The following is a 17630-nucleotide window of genomic DNA, read 5'->3' as shown; positions in this document are numbered from 1 at the left end:
CAAAGGACCGTTTCAAGCTAGTCCATACGCCATTCTAAGTCTTTAGGAATCGTGACACAGGTTCTAAACCGTGGTTTGGGTACAAGCCACGGAGTTGTACGTTCGTTAAAAATACTGATAGACTGAAGAAATCGGTGTAAAAACACCGAAGATTGTCCAAAAATATCTAAGCGTAACTACGCACATCTAACCGGTACGGCTGATGCAACACCACTTTTTTTCNTTTTTTTTTTTTTTTTTTTTTTTTTTTTTTTTTTTTTTTTTTTTATTCGAACTACACATAAACTTACAAGTACAGCCAGTGAGAACGCGCTTATTTGTCAATCGCGCTCGAAACGCGCGTGCCGCCATCTAGCGGACAACATCGTCGACAACAATCGAATATGTCGATCTATCTATTTATTTATCGATAAAAAAGTTTAATCAGACAAATACACACATCGCCATCTGTGATTGCACTTGTTGTACCATCGCGCACACAATCGAGTGCAACGAACTCGTCGTAGCGTAATGTTTTCCTTCCTAAGCGCGCAAGTGTCATCTGAGTTTGTTTATAAACTCTTGGAAGTTCTGCATATACGTGTAAATCTTTGCGCGATGCGGCTTGTTGGCGATCGAACGGAAATGAATTAATCCTCGTTTGTGAGCGTTGCATTGCGCTTCGCGCTGCGAAACGCCGTTTTGTGCCTCGGTAAATACACGCTGCTGTAAAGACAAAGCTTAACCTTAAACCCACGCTGTTTTCGCGCGCGCACTTGTTGTCAACGTTTTAAGTTCTCGCCTGCTCTCTCGTTGCTGTGCGAAAAACGGCGCGATTAAAACCGCGCAATAGTAATGAGCGAACGCTTAGCGAACGCTTGGCAAACGTCGCTGGCCGTGGTGGTGATCGCATGACAGCATCGCTAACGGTGATTTAGGGCAGCCTAATTCTATGGATGGATAATGAGCGAGTCTGACGACACGGACGTCCTGCTCCTGATCCCGCCCGACGTATTTCACGTTCCGTCCCCCCCCGATTCGGACGCCAGCTCGGCGATTCATCAAACGGACCGTACCAGCGTAATCTCGGAGCTGGTCGGGCACATGCAGTCGCTCGAGTCCCGCATCACCGCCATCGAGTCCAGGGACAACAGTCTGGACGTGTCCGCGCTCAACAACTCGTTGGACTCGCAACTGCGCGACCCGAGCTGCGCGTCTCGCTCCTGTAACCGTCAAAACAACCCACCCGTAAGATTTTCCGTAAGTCAGAGCGCCAGCAGCCTGCAGAACACTCCTGTAAAACCCCGGAAATCTCTGTCCGTTCCCTCCGCTCCTGCCGAATGTATCTCACAGAATTGTAACAATTCTCTGAGAAACGACGCAACAAACCTGGGATGCTACATTGGGACAACTACCGCTACCTCCAATACGGTTAATACTAATTCCCCCGCGCGAGCCAAGCTTGATGTTCTAACGTCGCGTTCCGATCCTTCCGTGGCGCCTCCTGCTTCATGTGGTACCGGGTTCTCGCATGCTATGTCCTGCAGAAGGGAATCTCTTTCGTTACGTCCGAGCGATCGTTGTACAGATACAAGCAATCTGTATTCGAAACCTCACGCTTCTTTGCATTCAACAGTACCTGTTCTGTCGAACTTGTCCAATGCGTCGATAGGCCACACTTCTCGATCCAGAATAGTGCAGGAAATGGAGCTGTTGGAGGTGGACGAGTTGCTTCAGGAAATGGAAGCGACCGAATTAGAATTGTCGAAGAGAATAAACAGCACCGGCGGGTATCAGTATCGCAACGAGCCAGTTTACTCGTTGACCCAACCTGTCGTTAACGCGAGCAATCAGGAGAAGATCGGGCCGTTTCGAAAATTAGATTTTCAATCGTCCAAAGAGTCGCAGCTTGTTGACGCTTCATTCGTATCGCCCTCCAAAAAATCAAACAATATATTTCCCGATATATCGTTGCCGTATGGCAACTCGTCCTATCTCAACGAGACTGAGAAGATGATAACCGAGTTCAAAACGTGGGAACAGAATGCTGCTCAACAACCTGTTCCCGCGTCAAATGGATACGCAACAGAAAGTACAAATAGCATAAAGAATACCACAGAGTATTTATCCACTACGTCTTCCGCCGTGTTGGACAATACAAGATCTAAGGAGTCATTGCCAGATCGGAACGTTGCATTTACAAAGGAATCAGCTAAACTTTCTGAAGCGACTCCGCAGAAAGCTGGACAGTACAATAATAACACGGAACGTTTGCCGGATCATTCTAAAATGCCACAGGGCAATGGAAATATACACAACAGGAGAGACAGAACTGAATTTAGTAAAAGTACCGCACATGTTGGAACAAACACAGACTCTCATTTAAAGTAATTCACGTGGAAACTAAATTTTATTATACAATGATCGTATATAAAACTATTCTATGAATGAATTATTTAAGTTAACAAATTGTTATGAAATTTACTTTTTTTTAGAAAATGTCAGCGATTGTTGTCACTCTCCGACTTCTGGGACATTAATCCAGCCAGATCGCAAGAGGAAACGCTTAGAATCAAATTGGAAGAGGAGAAATTTCGCAGAGAGGTAGAGTAAAAATGAAATGTACGTATTTTGGGCGCGAGTTTATTGTTGTGTATTTTTTTTTTTTGCGTTTTAGCATTGCGAGCATCTGATTCAAGAGCTTCAAAAACGGCTGCTGGAACAACAAGAGAAAGTGGCCGTTGCGGTCAGAGTTGACAATGAGAAGAACGTTCTGATATCTCAGTTTCACGCAGCTTGGTCTAAATTAAAGCAAGAGGTCGAGACATTGGAAATTGAGCACAGGAACTCGCAAACCAATTTGCAAAGTGCAACCGAAAAACATCAGTCCGAAGTTTCGGAACTTCAAAGTCAGATCAAACGACTCGAGGGAGAATTGTCGAAGGCTTTGGATCTGGCGGCAGGCTACAAAGAGAAAAGCGACACCACGATCAGAGAGAAAGTCGATCTATTGAAAAATCACGCGGATGAATTGGAAAGTTACAAATTATTAGTTCAGGAAGCCGAAAACAGATATGAAGAAGTTAAAATCGAATTGAACAAGCTGTTGAAAAAGAACGAACATGGTGAGGAAGCGTTGAAGATCGTTCAAGATGAACTGAATAGAGAACATTTGAAGGGAAGCGAGGTGCGAAAAGAAATGGGTCTTATTCACAAGGCACTGGACGCTTGCGAAGCCGAACTGGCGGTGCTTAGACAAGAGAAAGACAACTTGCAACTTAAACTCAAAGAAGAAATAAACAGAAATTCCATTTTAGAACAAAAGAATTTATCGCTGCTTAAATCCATTGACGATGCAAAAAAAGCAGAGGTAACGTTTTATATATGATATATCAAGTTGCTTCGTGAGTCTTATGTGATTGCTTTGAATTTTTCAGAAATTAGCTAGAGACGAGACCAAATCTATTGTCGAGGAAAAGCAAAAGATCAGAGAGGAGTTGCAAAAAGTTTATCAGAAGCAGGTCGATGAAGTGGTGAAAGCAAAATTGCAAGAATTCCAAATGCAACTTGATTCTGCGGAATCTGAATTTTTGGAAGAGTTGAAGACGCGGCAGCAAGTTATAGCTGAATGTGCTGCCAAAAAGATAAAAGATCTTATCGACAAGTTCGTTCAAACAAATTTTCCTTTTATTACACACAGCGAGCCGGAGAAAAATCGTGTGCGATGTTTGGAAATTTGTTTTTCTTCTGTCTTATCGCGCGATCTTTGGCTCTCTGTGAATTGCGATAACCTAACCTAACCTAACCTATAAAATTTATTCTTGAAAATATAAACGTGATCTATGTTTTCAGACATCGCTTAGAGATAAACCTGTTAGAAGAAAAACACAAAGAAGAAAAGCGGTTGTTCGATCTGCAATTAGCTCAGGCTCTGCAGAGATCGGCTATGTTGGAAACGCACTTGAATTCACAACGGGCGACAAAATCTCAGCTCGCGGAACAGTTGCACTCGGTAATGCAGAAACAATGGCAGCAAGCGTTGCAGATTATCTCAGGTAAGTCGTGTAAGGACTTGCATTCGAGTTCTTTTTGCAAAAAAAAAAAAAAAACGTACGATTAATTTTTATTTGCTCGAGAGATCGTAGTTCGAACGTGTTAGACTACAAGATACGATTACAGGTGGTAACACGGAGAATTTATCTCCGCTGCAAAAAATTCACACAGACAAATATTTCGACCCTAACGGTCCCAAAAAATCCGAATCCTTGCCAAACTGTTACACTAAACTTTCTCAGGAACCGGTAAGACACGTGACTCAGTCGCAAAATCCGATCAGCGTGCAACCGGCTGACAATCATAACGAAAGCATGATTTCGATCGAAAACACACCGTTAACGAGTAAAAAAGAATCGAAGGACGACCTTCGAAAGTATGTGAAAATGGTAAGCGGGGAATTGGAAGAGGATTCTGTGATGAGAATATTCTGTTAATATTTACGCGCGCATTTGTGTGTGTGTGTGTGTGTGCGAAATTTGTTTGTTTACAGATTACCGAGATGCATCTAGCGAAAGAAGAGAATTTAAGACCGAGAACTAGCATCTCGAGTCCGCCGTTGGGCTGCAGAGAGGTGCCGCGGAAGCATTATTTTAAGAAAGAACTGAGCATAATGAGTAGCGAGGATAGCGCCACGTGGCAGCCAGTTTCCGAGGTTTGTTTGTCATTTTTAATGAATAAACAGTGTAGAGGATTTCCTCAAATAGCAAAAATATGAAGTTATCGGATTAATTAGCAAATAGTGCGATTCGTCGCGATTTCAATTAACGTTTGCTTGGAAAATTGTTTATAAGCGGCTTTTTTTGTTAAATGTGCGGGGGTGTTCAACACACACGCGATAAAGCAATATTTGAATTATATGACGTCATAATTCGTTCGATTCGGCCTACACGTTTCCCAGCCAAGATGCTCCTTCATTCATTGATCATAACGAATCAAATTTAATAATCAACTAATATCTTCCGCCGCTAGACGTCCGCGCGCGACATTAGCGAACATCTGTCCCTTCCGCAAAAGATGATCGCCAAGACGGATCAGCAGAAGAGCAAGCCTCCGTGGAAGTGACTCGTGACCACTGATGGTGACGATACCGATGGTGTGGACGAGGTAGATTAAATTCCATTTGGTACAGTGTACTTAATTAGCAGTAACGCCGGAGTCTCTCATTTTATACAGATCAACACTATCTATATTTTCTAAACGCGAAGAGAATTTAATAATAAAATGTTTTTATCTTTACATACTAATTTTGTTGTTGTGTTTTCGTTTTGATACTTTTTTCCACACTCCTCATTCTCCTCGTCTATTTCGCGAGATAAATGCAACGACGAGGATGCAAATGCTCGCGTTGTGTCGCGCTCGCAGAGGAAAAGGATGTCCGATTAAAATAATGAAACTCTCCGAATTGATAAGAGAAGAGACAAGAGTTTATCTCGTAGAAATTTAACGCGTGTTCGTTTGATAGCGGAAATGATGATTATTAGTTTACACACATGTGTTTGTACACCAACCGGGTAATAATTAAAAATATCTTCTCGCGCGCAACCAAAAAGTTTGTGTAATCATCTGCAAAAACAAATTGCGTAGTTCTATAACTTGCGGTTGGAGATATCGCTGAGTAGCGTTGCTCGTTTCAACGATGACGATCGCGCACAGTCCTCTTCCATGTGGAAGATGCGATTAAATTAAGTAAACTTTAAACTTAGATGACCCGAATAGGGGGTCAAATCTCGAGGTCGTAAATTTCAAGATCTTCCTTTTTATGAGAGAAAACGAACTCTCTGGAATTTCGACGCGTTCGAATCGCATAAAAAAAAACGACTCGTTTTCATCCTAAAGAAACAAAAGCGATTCTCTCTCACATAAAATCCTACAAACGTATGTATTTCGAAATTTGTTACGTGTATCCATTAAAAAAAAAAAAAAAAAACAATTATTTCATATCTGTGTCAGAAATATCGAACACGTTTGGTTGCTTTATGCGATCACACGAGCTAACGTGGTTCGAACAAAAAAAAAATGTACTGTTACTGAATCACTCGTCGATTGCACGACGAATAGCAATGAATTCACGCGGTGCGCACAATGTGCACGCAACAGAACGCGTCTTGAAAAACTTATGAAAGATCAAAATGTTGCCGCGCATCGCTTACGTTATGCTGTTTGTTCATCCCGATCTTCAACCAATCATAACATTCGCTCAACGAACGCATTGTCTTGCGTCGTCACGTTAATTTAAATCATCAAGTGTCGCGCTGTCCGATGAATATATATTATATTAATATAATTTTATTGTCCAATCTAATATTCGAATTGCGATCGCACTCATGATCGATAAGAGAATCAGCGAAATCTCTTCGGGTCAAAACCGTCCATCTATCTATCTCTTTCATTCGCGCGACGTCCGTAAAATCTCGCGAACCGTTTAAATAAGAAACGAATGCGTGCGCCGTAAACCTGGCGCGATCGCAATTCGACCGTGAAAGGATCGCGACGAAGTTTTTTTTTTTTTTTTGAAGAGAGGACATTTCTCCCACACAAACGGAGGAACGAGACTCGCGACGAGAAAACGCGCGCCTATATATGCCTGTGCGCTATATAAGCGGCGATATCACGCCTACATACGTCTCGCGAGTCGTCCTGGTCGTCGGGCGCCGGTTATGAGGATTCTACCGCGCCGGGGAACAAGTTGCCGATTGAAAACGAAAGAGCAGGCAAGAATGCAAAGGGAGGAACGTGATAGTTGACCACCCCCTCTTCGCGTTCGTTATATAGTATAGAGTAGTCATGAGAGTCGCGCCTACGTTCTGTTCCTTCGTCGTGCGCCTTGGCCTTTAGTCGCCGAGCAAAGCCCCGAGAGTCGAGGCGCGAGAGAAGGAGAGACGCGTTTGCGATAGAGTTGCGATCTCTTCTATTCGTCTCGGGGGCCAAGAAGCGCTTGTATTTACACAACGTACAATCGTCGCGAGGACACACACACACACACACGTTGGCTCCGAATGCGCGGCGAAGATGCATCCCGGAACGAGACGCGCGGGTTTCTGCTGGTTAACAATAGCGCTGGTCGTCGGTCTGCTCGCCGACACCGGCGGCACTTGGAAGAGACGGGAGGATAAGACCAAGTGTCCGAAAGTGAAGGGCATACGCAACTTTGATATCTCTGAGGTATACGCTCTCTTTCTCTTTCTCTCTCTCTCTCTCTTTCTCTTTGTGATCTCCGCGCGAGATCGTTTTGCTGCGCGAAAACGACGAGAAGAGTTTCGCGTTTTTTTTTTTTAATGTTTGATATATTTCTTTTAAACAAAACTTACATAAATCGTGTATCTGTTTTTGCATTTGTTGTATCTTTGTAAAATGATCGTTCACGCTTTTTTACGTGTCACACACGCGCGAGAGACCTTGTCTCGCATACGCATACAAAGGTGGGTCAACAATTTGAACTTGCTCGTGTTTCCGGGAGGGTGGGAGGGAAAAGGGGACTCCGGTTACGTTTTATGCAGATCGCTTACACGCGCGTGTGTATCAACGTATTGCGCTTTTGCAATTCGATCCGATTTATTTTCAATGCGCTTTCACTGCTACCGGTAGTCCGTTGAAAAACGGACGCGGAAAATGAAATTGGAAGAAATTTATTTAGAAATTTTAAAACCTCGAAGAAAGTAAAGAAACGCTCGTTATGTAAACAATAAAATTTAAACAATAAAACAAGCAAACAAGATCGGATTCGAGCAAAGGCAGTTGACACAAATATATTTAACCATAAGTTAAATCGAATGTGATCTTGTTTACTTGTTGTCGAACTTCAATTTGTGCAAAGGTATTAATAGAAGTTTTTTTTTTATTTTGAAGAAAAAAATCTCGTAAAAAAAATTCGAAACTCGTTAAAGAATTTAATCAAACGGGATTTTGAATATGCTACTCGCGCGAATCTCGAAAGAGAATCTCTCTCGCACACTCGACATTGTCATCGACGAAATTCCCAACATTTGCCCCGCGGTTAGTCATCAATTTCGCGGCGCGCTTTTTCGATCCACAATCCGATCGTGTTATTTATGTATATATATAGTGTCCGATTTGTTTGACGCGGCGCCTCATTCGGCGCTCGTGATGTAACCGCGAGATCGAACTGCACCGATACGCGTTATCTCTACTTCTGATGTGACTCCGAAAACGTATAATCAAACCGTTTTACCGTACCGGCGCGAACACGTCGACCGAATATTAATTATGTCCAGAGTGTTCGATCCGCGACTATTTGTTATTCGCAATATGTCGCGATATGTGCGCAATTTGCGTGATACGGCAATTAGAGATTATCGTTTTGGCGCACAATTAACTATCGGATCTCTCGAACGAGTTAAAAAATGATCAACTCTGATGTTTGATTTCTGATCGGCGAATATCATCAATTCCACCAGTTATTAAGTTTCCGTTTAATTTTGAGTCGGATGATTTCGGTTGTGAAATTAATGACACTCGATTTGGACAAATAGATACAATTCTGCAACAGCAGTCAGATAATATGAAGGAAACACGGATTGCAATAATTTGTTTTTTTTTTTTTTTTTTTTAGCAAACTTAAATTTGTAATCACAATTCTGTTTTTGTGAAAAATTACTTTTTGACAAATTTGGGCGAAATGACGTTTGAATTTACGTTGACTTGCGCGAGAACGTGTGTCGCGCGCAATTTGGTTTGACACTCTTCTTCTGTGCGCAGAACTTTCTTTTCAACGCGGTTCGGCGGATTTATATTTAGATCTTAATATACGCGCGCATTTAAAGGAAGAACTATTCCGGACAAGCCCGCGCGCGCGTAAGCGCGACTATTTCTCCGCCGGTTTCTTTACGTCGTAAACGGTGATAGATATTTCAACATTTGAAGTGATTTGTATCTCGCGCACCGGATGCGCCGTGATTCTCGTAGGAGGTTTTAAACAATCACAAGAGAGAGAGAAGACGCGAGAATTTCCGAATATAAAATGAATTATTTTACTTGGAACTTTAGTTGAGGTTTATTATTATTTCACGGCGTGAAATTTCAAGATCAGCGCGGAGCGTTAATTTAAGAAAAATACAACTTTTTCGAACTCTATCAGCGTTCTAACAATAAGCCGTTCATTTTTTTTTTAGGTCGATTGCGCGCTCGACTCCGCGACAGCGCGATAAGCGCTTGAACCGGAACGTAAATCAGATAAGTTTCGACTCCGAAGAATTTCACGCTTCCATTACGAATCCATGTAATTTGCGTGTACTTGTGTTTTTTTTTCTACAAAGAGATAAGATAAATTATATGGGAAGAAAATCGAGTCAAGAACAAGGCGACGATAAAAAAAAAAAAAAAAAAAACAATCTCTCGTACGTGTTTCCAACGCCTCGTTGTTCGCCTCGTCGAAACGCGCGCGTTCATTAGCATATATGCGTTAGCGCGCGGAAAATCAACGCGCGTTGTAAATTCCCTCTCGCGTCCACGATTTCGCATGCGAAACTTGAACAAACGCCCACACACGTACGCACGCACGCACGAACGTAACGAACACACCTTGCGCTTCTTGCAGTTCCTCGGATTGTGGTACATAGTACAGTACTACGCAAGCTCGGAGGAAGCTCTCGCGTACAGATGCATGAGAGCCGAGCTCTCGGTCTCGCCCGAGAACGCCGAAGTTACCATGAATTTCACTTACAGCTTTACCGACGATCCCATCAACGAGCTGCTCGTTGGTAACATCACGTGGAAAATCCCGTCGCCGGACTCATCACCTGCTCACTGGGTGCACGCTGAATTTCCATGTAAATAAAAAGTCATAGAATATTTGTCTAATAAAAGTCGTTCCTTCATCTCTTCTATCAAACGTGGACGTTTTTATTACACGGATTTTATGCTTTACACCGAGGAATAAAAATTTTGCTATCTTCTTAACTAAAATTTCTTTTTTTTTAATTAAATTAATCAATTTTGAAATGTTTTACAAGCCCCGATATGTTATAATTTACAGTCTGTTACGGCATGAGGATAATTCTAATTTTTTGTTTCTTATGTTTCTGACCCCTACGATACGATGTGTCAATTTAAAGTTAGCGCGAGTGTCGCTGTTGTCTTGGCGACGTTGCCTTTTGGTTAGTTAGTTCTGTTCTTAGATTTGTTGTTTTTCTCCAAACTGACTGCACTAGTTCGCAGTCTATTTTATCCAGTCTTTTTTTTTTATCCATATTAGAAAAAAAAAAGATAGACTGTGAACTAGTGCAGCCAGTGCAGAGAAAAATAAAACAAACCTAACGTAGCATCACGTGTACAAGTTTAAAAAGCTCGCTATTTTAAAAACACATAAAAGAGAGATATTAATAATAACAATAAAAATATTCATTTATACAAAATATTCGTTCACAAATTATTATCGCAATGTTTTTACAAAGTTAGATGCAAGATGAATTTTTAATGTAAAAAAATTGTTGTAGACGAAGGAGTGTACAATACGTATGTGTTAGATTCGGATTACAAGTCCTGGGCGTTGCTAATGCACTGCGCCGAGAAGAGCAAAAGCCCGCGATACTTATCGAGCTTCATCATGAGCCGCGAAGAGAGCCTCGGGCCTAACGTCATTTCTTATCTCCGAGAGAAGTTACCTAAGTACGTCTCTCGTTTTACTCTTCTCTCGATCGACTGATGCGACTACGATGGATTTATCTCTTCTCGAAAAATAAAAAAATTATTAAAAAAATTAAAATTAATCTTTCGAAAAATATTGATTTTTTTTGAAAGATTTTTTTTATTTTGTTATTAAATTCCGCAGATACGATATCGATTTGGAGTACATGTTTCCCATGGACCAAAAGCAGTGCAATAAGACGGACAATTTGGAGGATATGCTTATACCGGGACTGGTGTTACCCAAGCGAAACTACGCCGCCAGGAGACACCCGCTGAAACGGAAACACAGGCGTCAATGAAGCTTAAATTACACAAGAAAAACTCGATTTTTTTTTTTTTTTTTATTTCTTTGGGCTAATTTTATTAATTCAATTAACAACGTGTTATAATATTCTTCGTCTTATTTATCTCCTTCCTCTTATTTATAATTACATAAGTGTAATTAATTTGTTATTGTTTTCTTTAGAACCGTCGTCTCTCTCTCTCTCTCTCTTTCTCTCTCTTTCTTTCTCTCTCTCTTTCGCTCTCAACATCTTAGCTCACAAATCATAAATTGACACACACGTGTAGCAAGCACGTACTGTCGTCACGTTCACCAATGTCGTCAATGTCATTAATCATTTATCATCATTTATCATCGTAACCATTATCTCTCTCGTATCAGTATCATCATTTTAATATCATTAGCGTAACAGTCGTCGTCGGAGTCATCACTCAACGCACCTAGTACTTAATTACTGGATATGGCAACTACACACAACTTATAAGAAATATTACAAAATCACTTGTGACTCTCATTCTTCATATTCACGCTTTCGCAACATTCGAACGCGCATACATATCACACCGACGGGCGACACCGTTTTTTTTTTTTTTTGCTCCCCACATAATGCGCGAACATCACGAAACTCACACCCGGTGAGAAGAGCGGATTCTCCCGGCCCGGTCGTCAGGACAAATTCGGCGAGGCGTCTTGACTTTGTTTTTTTTTTTTTGTCTTGCCGCCGACTTGCGACTTCTTAAGTATATATATATATATATATATATATATATGTATATATAATGTACTCGGCGATCCCGTTGCGATCGTTCGTAGCACGAAATAATATAGGAAGATTGCACAGAGGGAGGAGGGCAGGGAAAAACACACCAAGACGCGCTCGCGCGATGAGTTTCGCTTTATGTTTCGAAGGAGATCGTGTCGCGACGACCGCGCGCAAAAGACAACAGGTCGATGGGATGCCCCGGAACGGATATCCGCAACGTCGTTTTTTTTTTTTTTTTTTTTCGTTTTCCGCTGAAACTGCCACACCACAAGTATCGCAAGTACACGCGCATTCATTCCTTCGTTCTACGGGCAATATGCGTATGCACAAATCACCTATTTTTAGTTCCTAATTAATTCTGTTTCTTTAGTATTAATTAATCATATATTTTTTTTTTTTTTAATTCTGATTTTTGAATTGCTTATAAATTAATTTTATCTAGTCGTTAAATCCGTTTTATCCTCGTAAATGACTTGCTTCTTCACTTCGCGCGCTTTTTTTTTCTCTATAGGTGCGCGTGTATGTGTGTGTGTGTGTGTATCGAATAGATAACGTGTGTGCGTTTTTTTTTGTGTTGTTATATACGCGCGTGAGTGATAATATCGTTTACTATGTCCGTGTGTGCGTGTGTGTGTGTGTGTGTGTTTCTCCGCGCGAGACTGTCCTCTCGTAGGTATTTTTATTTACTTCTCATATTAGCTGGTATACAGACTATCTATTTATTTTGAAATTTTACGTTTTATAAATATCCTATAGTAAACCGTGGTTTTTTTTTCTCTGTTGTTTTTATTTACTTCGTCCTTCGGTTATGCGCTTTTGTACGAGGGTGTAAGTTAATGCGAAACCGAGTGATCTTGCAGTTTTTTTTCACGTGTGTCCTAAGTGTGGCGAATGGTACGTTTATATGCGTGTGCGTTTTGTGTGTTTGCGTGTTGTGTTTTCAACTCGTGCGCAAAAATTAAATAAATCGCATACAAGTACTTCTTTTTCGAGCAAGCGTGAAATTTCTCGCTATCGATATCCGCCGTCCGTGCATTCGTCCGATTCGGGGGTTTCGGATACGCAGAATATCCAAGTCGGAATGATCGTCGGGAGTAGAGAAAGAAATGATGATTTGAGCTGCTTTCGAGAAAGGTGAAACGACGAATGAAAGAACTCGCGGGGGCACGAACGCACGGTCAAACAAGCAGCAAACGGCGGTCCCGATTGTCGGAAGCGGAAAGAGATAGTGCTGAGAGAAGCCCGGTTTGTGTGTTGAGATCACAGACGCAGGAGGGACCAAAGAGAGAGGAAAACGAAAGAGAGGGATATTGGAATATACAAAAGACGAATGAAAAAAGCGCTGGTGCATACGCGCGAATCCGTCGCGGCGGTAATTTATCTCCGCGCGACAGAGAGATGATGACACTCGGTAGATATTTAGTTTAGAAGTACTAGATGAAACCGGCGAAGTTCTCTACTGCTTAAAAGTTAAAAGTTAAATGACGGACGGCCGGCAGCACACCAGTTCGCGTTCTTCTTCTATTATTTTTTTTTTTCTTCTTAAACGGTTAGACGAATTTTTTTTTTCTTCGATATTTATTTCGACGGGATATCCTCGTCTCTTTTTTTGCTACAATTTATAATTTCTATTACTTTTAAACGGGCAACTGCCGTGCCGCACGCGATCTCTAGTTTGTTTTTTTCGTTTAAATAGTTTTACGATAAAGTTACGATAGGAGGCAATTACAGTTTTTTTTTTTTTTTTTGTTTTTTTGTTTTTTGTTTTTTTACGGAGAGTCGACTGAGATAGATGCCGCAGATAAAGAGGCGTGCGTGCGAAGATGCGGCCGTTCGGTTCGAAGCACCGAAGCGCGGCCGCGTTTGCTTCTCGCGTTTTCCGGTTTTTTCTTCCCGCGGATTCCGCAGGATCTTCTCTTTGGTGCGTTGTTTTTTCTTTTTTTTTTTCACGTTACCGTGTTACGTAATATATCGCTGCACGTGACTCGCGTCGTGAAAAACCAGGAATGTGTCGAGAAATGCGACAGATTGCGTGTGTATGTGTGGTATGTGTGTGGAACAGAGAGAAAGAAACTACCTCCCCGTTCGAGAGACGTTCCCGACGTTGATATATCGGCGGTTTCATCAGTTTAATCCCTCGACGTAGGAAGGACAGGAACACAGGGGAGAAGAAGGTGCTGGAGAAGTTGGTGGTCCGCGAGAAAGCGTCCGTTTTTTTTTTTTTTTTTTTCCCAGACGCGTCGTGACGTCGTCGTCGTCACTATAATTTCCGTCGTGTTCGATGATGACGTTCTCTATGTTTCTAAAAAGGTCCGATGTCTCGCGATGTTGACGACTTGATATATAATTGCTGCTCGTCGACGTCAGGACAACTTCGGACACATCGCTCTCTCCTCCATGTCGCGCGACTCGGTAATAAACAACTACGCAGCGATGGGAAAGAACTTTATGAACACACTGCTATCATTATCGTCGTCGTACAGTCACATACTCCGGTCTCGATCGTTTTTTTTTTTTTTTTTTTTTCACTTGGCGACTGGCGACGAGATTTACATTTTGCCGGTATTTTGTTTCCGGCTGGCAAACGACGCGATTGCTTTGTTGACGTGTGTTGTTGTTTGAACAACGGCGATCTTCGCGACAAGAAAGTTCGAGGTGATCGGTGTTCACGATTATATTATTAATATTTCGCCCTCGACGAGCCGTTGCAGTCCGCGGTGACGACCTGACGAATCGGCGAGGACCGCTGTCAGTAGACCCAAGAAACGGGCACCCACTGTGGTGTCGTGTGCACGCGCTCGATCGCGGCCTCCAGCTGGGCGATCGTCTCGTCGAGGTCGTTGTTGACGATCGTCAAGTCGAAGAAGTGGCCGTACGCCTGCTTCAGCATGTCCGATTCTTTCGCCAGCCGTTCCAGACTGCCGTCGAACTGAAATGAGAGAGAGAGAGAGAGAAAAAAAATTACTCTTGTTACTAATTATTTTCACAGACGACCAGATCTCTAATTAATATTGATTTAAAATTTACTTCGCGCGAGCGTTTTGCTTATATAAGCGAATATTATTCTGAATAATCGCGAACAATATCTCTGAGCGCGCGTTCAACTCTTTGTGTCGAGGAGAGCTTTGGACGAGATATTCTCTCCGCTGTAACGTTTACGCTTTTTGACGATTTCCTTCCGCGGTGCAATCGCGAAGCTAGTCAATCGAAACAAATGAACCAATAACTGTTCGATTACTCCGTTAAATTCATTTGTAGAGCAACGAATATAATTCACCCAATTGTTTAATTGGCGTGTAAGCATAGCTGTGCTCAGACTGCGAATCGACGGTCGAGATTATTCAGCGCGTGTGGGGTCAGAGAATATTTGCAGATATCAGTGTTTCCTGTACGAACTCCTTGATAAGCTCTTCAACGTTTCGAAACTTGTAACCGTGCCGTTATATAGAACGGAATCTCGTTGAACATTAATCTCGCTTCGCGTAGCAATCGCTTTGAGAGAAAGACTTAAAATAATTTTATTGAACAGATAGTTAAAAATGACAAAAAAGCGTTCAAGAATGTCCTTTATAGGCGCGTGACTACTCTTTTGATTAATTATTTTTTTTCGTACCGTGTAATTTTTAATAAATATAAGAAATAAACGCGCGCGCAACAAAGTATATTTGAAATATAACGAGAGTTAATTTTCGCGAACTTGACTAATTTTTTTTAAATTAGTGAAGTTCACAATGAGTGCAATTAAATGTTTCACATTAATGTCGCCATATATCGTACAATATTACAAAGCGACACAGGCATTTTAGCCACACGCAAAATATTTTGTATATTTTATAACAAATTCACAGTGCGTTTATTTTCCGTTGTACTGAACTCACCGATAAATTTTATATTGTGATATAATGCGCTCGCTATTTGTTGGATGCGACCTATCGCTGCAAGAAATATCCGAAATATGCGATATACGCCACATACAAATGTGTTCCTTGTGTTCGTGAAGAGTTATTGTCGTACTTACGTCCGTAACGTTCGCGAACGCCGGCGCGCCGATGAAGACGACGTAAGGTGCGAATTCAGCTGTTCGTAGAATTTTCAACGCCTGCGGCTCGACATCCAATATAGCCATCTTGCCCTCTTCGTGAATTTTGCGAATTGTTTCGAGCTTGGTTCCGTACATAGCTTCTTCGTGCGTACCTGTGTGTGTTCGCCGAATAAAAAATTAACATGTATTCGATCGGCACATCAAAAGCGAGATCTCTTTAAAAAATATATGTATATATAGCTTACCGTATTCGAGGTATTCATTAGCAGCTATGTCCGCCATCATCTCTTCGTGCGATATGAAATAATAATTACGACCATTTTCTTCGTCGCTTCGTGGAGACCTCGTTGTATCTGCGGAAAAAAAAATATTTGATCAAGGTTTTACGAGTTTTGCATATTTTTTTTTTTTTTTAATCTCATTCTATACAGGGTGTCACCAAAAAATCATCCGCAATACTTCGGGAAGTGATTGGGGATCCAAAACAAAAAGAAAAAAAGTTTATATCCCCAATCACTTCCCGAAGTATTTTGTGCGGGCGATTTTCCGCCGACATCCTGTACCATACATTTCTTTTGACTCTGTAAAGAAAAATCTGTGATAGGATTTGAATAACAAGATTTGAAACCACTTACGCGGAATAGGATAGGCGTATTTATCGGGATGCTTGGAGATAATAGTATTCTTTATGTGTCGTCGACCGACGCCATGTGCTCCCAATAATACTAAAGTTTTCCGTTGGAAGGCAGGATCTGTAAAAAAAATAAAGACACAATTTCGAAAATTGCATCTTTTTTTTATGTTACGGCAATTCGTGTGAGATTTTTAGAAAAATAGAGATTTAGTTTGAAAATTTGGAAGAAAAATGATTGACTAGCGAATAGATTGAAACAGACGTTTATATATGCGTTAAATTTAATATTTCTCATCGAACGTAGAGAGACTTACAAGGAAGCTTCACGACCTCTTCGTAGGTCACCAGGTCCAGCTGGTCGAAAACGGCGTTGTGCTTTGCAAGATATTTATCCTTGTATTGCTTCTTTTTCCGGCCGAATATTGAGCAATTTACTGCAAGTAGAGAGAATCGTTAAATACGCCGGTACCGGAGAAAGAGAGAAATAGAGAGAGATAGGTAGATAGATAGATAAATAGACAGATAGATAGATAGATAGATAGAGAGAGAGAGAGAGAGAGAGACGGGACACGATCTACCTCTGTTCTCAAAAATAATTTGCCCGGTGTAAACTTGCAAATTACTGTGCAAGTGTCATGTTACGGAATCCATTATCCGTGCTAACTAACGAGTTCCGTGCCTTTGTAGTGAACGACCGCTAAATCAAATTTTAAAGGACGATCACAACAGCGCGGCTGCACAGCCGGAGATATAAAAAAAAAAAAAAATTATATAAAATATATATGTACATGTATAAAAAAAGAAAAAAAAACAAATCAGTAAAGTGAGACGATGACTACTTTTTGTAATAATTAATAGAACTATAAAAAAAAAAGATCTCAATACGCATACAAAAAGAACTCGCTAATAATTTAATTTGCGTTATGTTGAAAAGAGAGCGAGAGAAAACAAAATTATATCGAGTCCGCAGAAGCCAGTTGCGTGTAAAAAGTCGTTCGCATTTGCTAAAATGCTTCCCGATCGCTTTTTTATCTAATAAACGCCTAAAAACAATTTGCGTTTTCATTGTTCTCGGATCGGAAACGCATCGCGACCGACCGTGTGCGCGCTAAAGAAAAAGTTTATACATAGCAGTCTTTCTGTGAACACACTTGAAAAAACGATCGAATATAATAATCTCTGCATCACACACCGAGACACACACGGCGAAACTACTGCTCTGCGATTA

General features: G+C 41.3%; 3 protein-coding genes across 12 annotated transcripts in view; 2 read left to right on the top strand and 1 right to left on the bottom strand.

Moving 5' to 3' along the window:
- The first annotated feature begins 502 nt into the window (after positions 1-502).
- Positions 503-5256, top strand: LOC109852177. 2 transcript variants are annotated; one of them, XM_020423097.1, is made up of 8 exons: positions 503-2366; positions 2475-2583; positions 2657-3349; positions 3417-3643; positions 3832-4034; positions 4159-4421; positions 4526-4687; positions 5005-5256. In XM_020423097.1, exons 1-8 carry the CDS (start codon positions 943-945, stop codon positions 5095-5097), a joined length of 3174 nt encoding a protein of 1057 aa, XP_020278686.1. In that variant the 5' UTR covers positions 503-942; the 3' UTR covers positions 5098-5256. The 2 variants fall into 2 exon arrangements, with proteins under 2 accessions (XP_020278686.1, XP_020278687.1); XM_020423098.1 differs by lacking the exons at positions 4526-4687; positions 5005-5256 and having other exon boundaries at positions 4275-4415.
- A 1450-nt stretch (positions 5257-6706) lies between these two features.
- On the top strand, positions 6707-11126 carry LOC109852168 (apolipoprotein D). The gene is made up of 4 exons (XM_020423070.1): positions 6707-7197; positions 9590-9821; positions 10488-10659; positions 10823-11126. Exons 1-4 carry the CDS (start codon positions 7045-7047, stop codon positions 10977-10979), a joined length of 714 nt encoding a protein of 237 aa, XP_020278659.1. The 5' UTR covers positions 6707-7044; the 3' UTR covers positions 10980-11126.
- Positions 11127-13253: 2127 nt separating this feature from the next.
- LOC109852167 (peripheral plasma membrane protein CASK) overlaps positions 13254-17630 on the bottom strand; it is a 197828-nt gene continuing 193451 nt past the window's right edge. For all 9 annotated transcript variants that reach the window (XM_020423066.1, XM_020423062.1, XM_020423060.1 and 6 more), the window contains 5 exons: positions 16717-16836; positions 16404-16520; positions 16014-16121; positions 15745-15920; positions 13254-14655 (listed from right to left, as the gene is read on the bottom strand). In XM_020423066.1, coding sequence (XP_020278655.1) covers positions 14476-14655; positions 15745-15920; positions 16014-16121; positions 16404-16520; positions 16717-16836 — 701 coding nt within the window. In that variant the 3' untranslated portion in view covers positions 13254-14475. The remainder of the gene's footprint in view (positions 14656-15744; positions 15921-16013; positions 16122-16403; positions 16521-16716; positions 16837-17630) is intronic.

The sequence above is a fragment of the Pseudomyrmex gracilis genome, unplaced genomic scaffold (assembly GCF_002006095.1).
Source record: "Pseudomyrmex gracilis isolate BER0280 unplaced genomic scaffold, ASM200609v1 scaffold_25, whole genome shotgun sequence".
In the NCBI taxonomy this organism is placed as follows: Eukaryota; Metazoa; Arthropoda; class Insecta; order Hymenoptera; family Formicidae; genus Pseudomyrmex; species Pseudomyrmex gracilis.
This window is presented reverse-complemented; position numbering and strand designations above follow the sequence as displayed.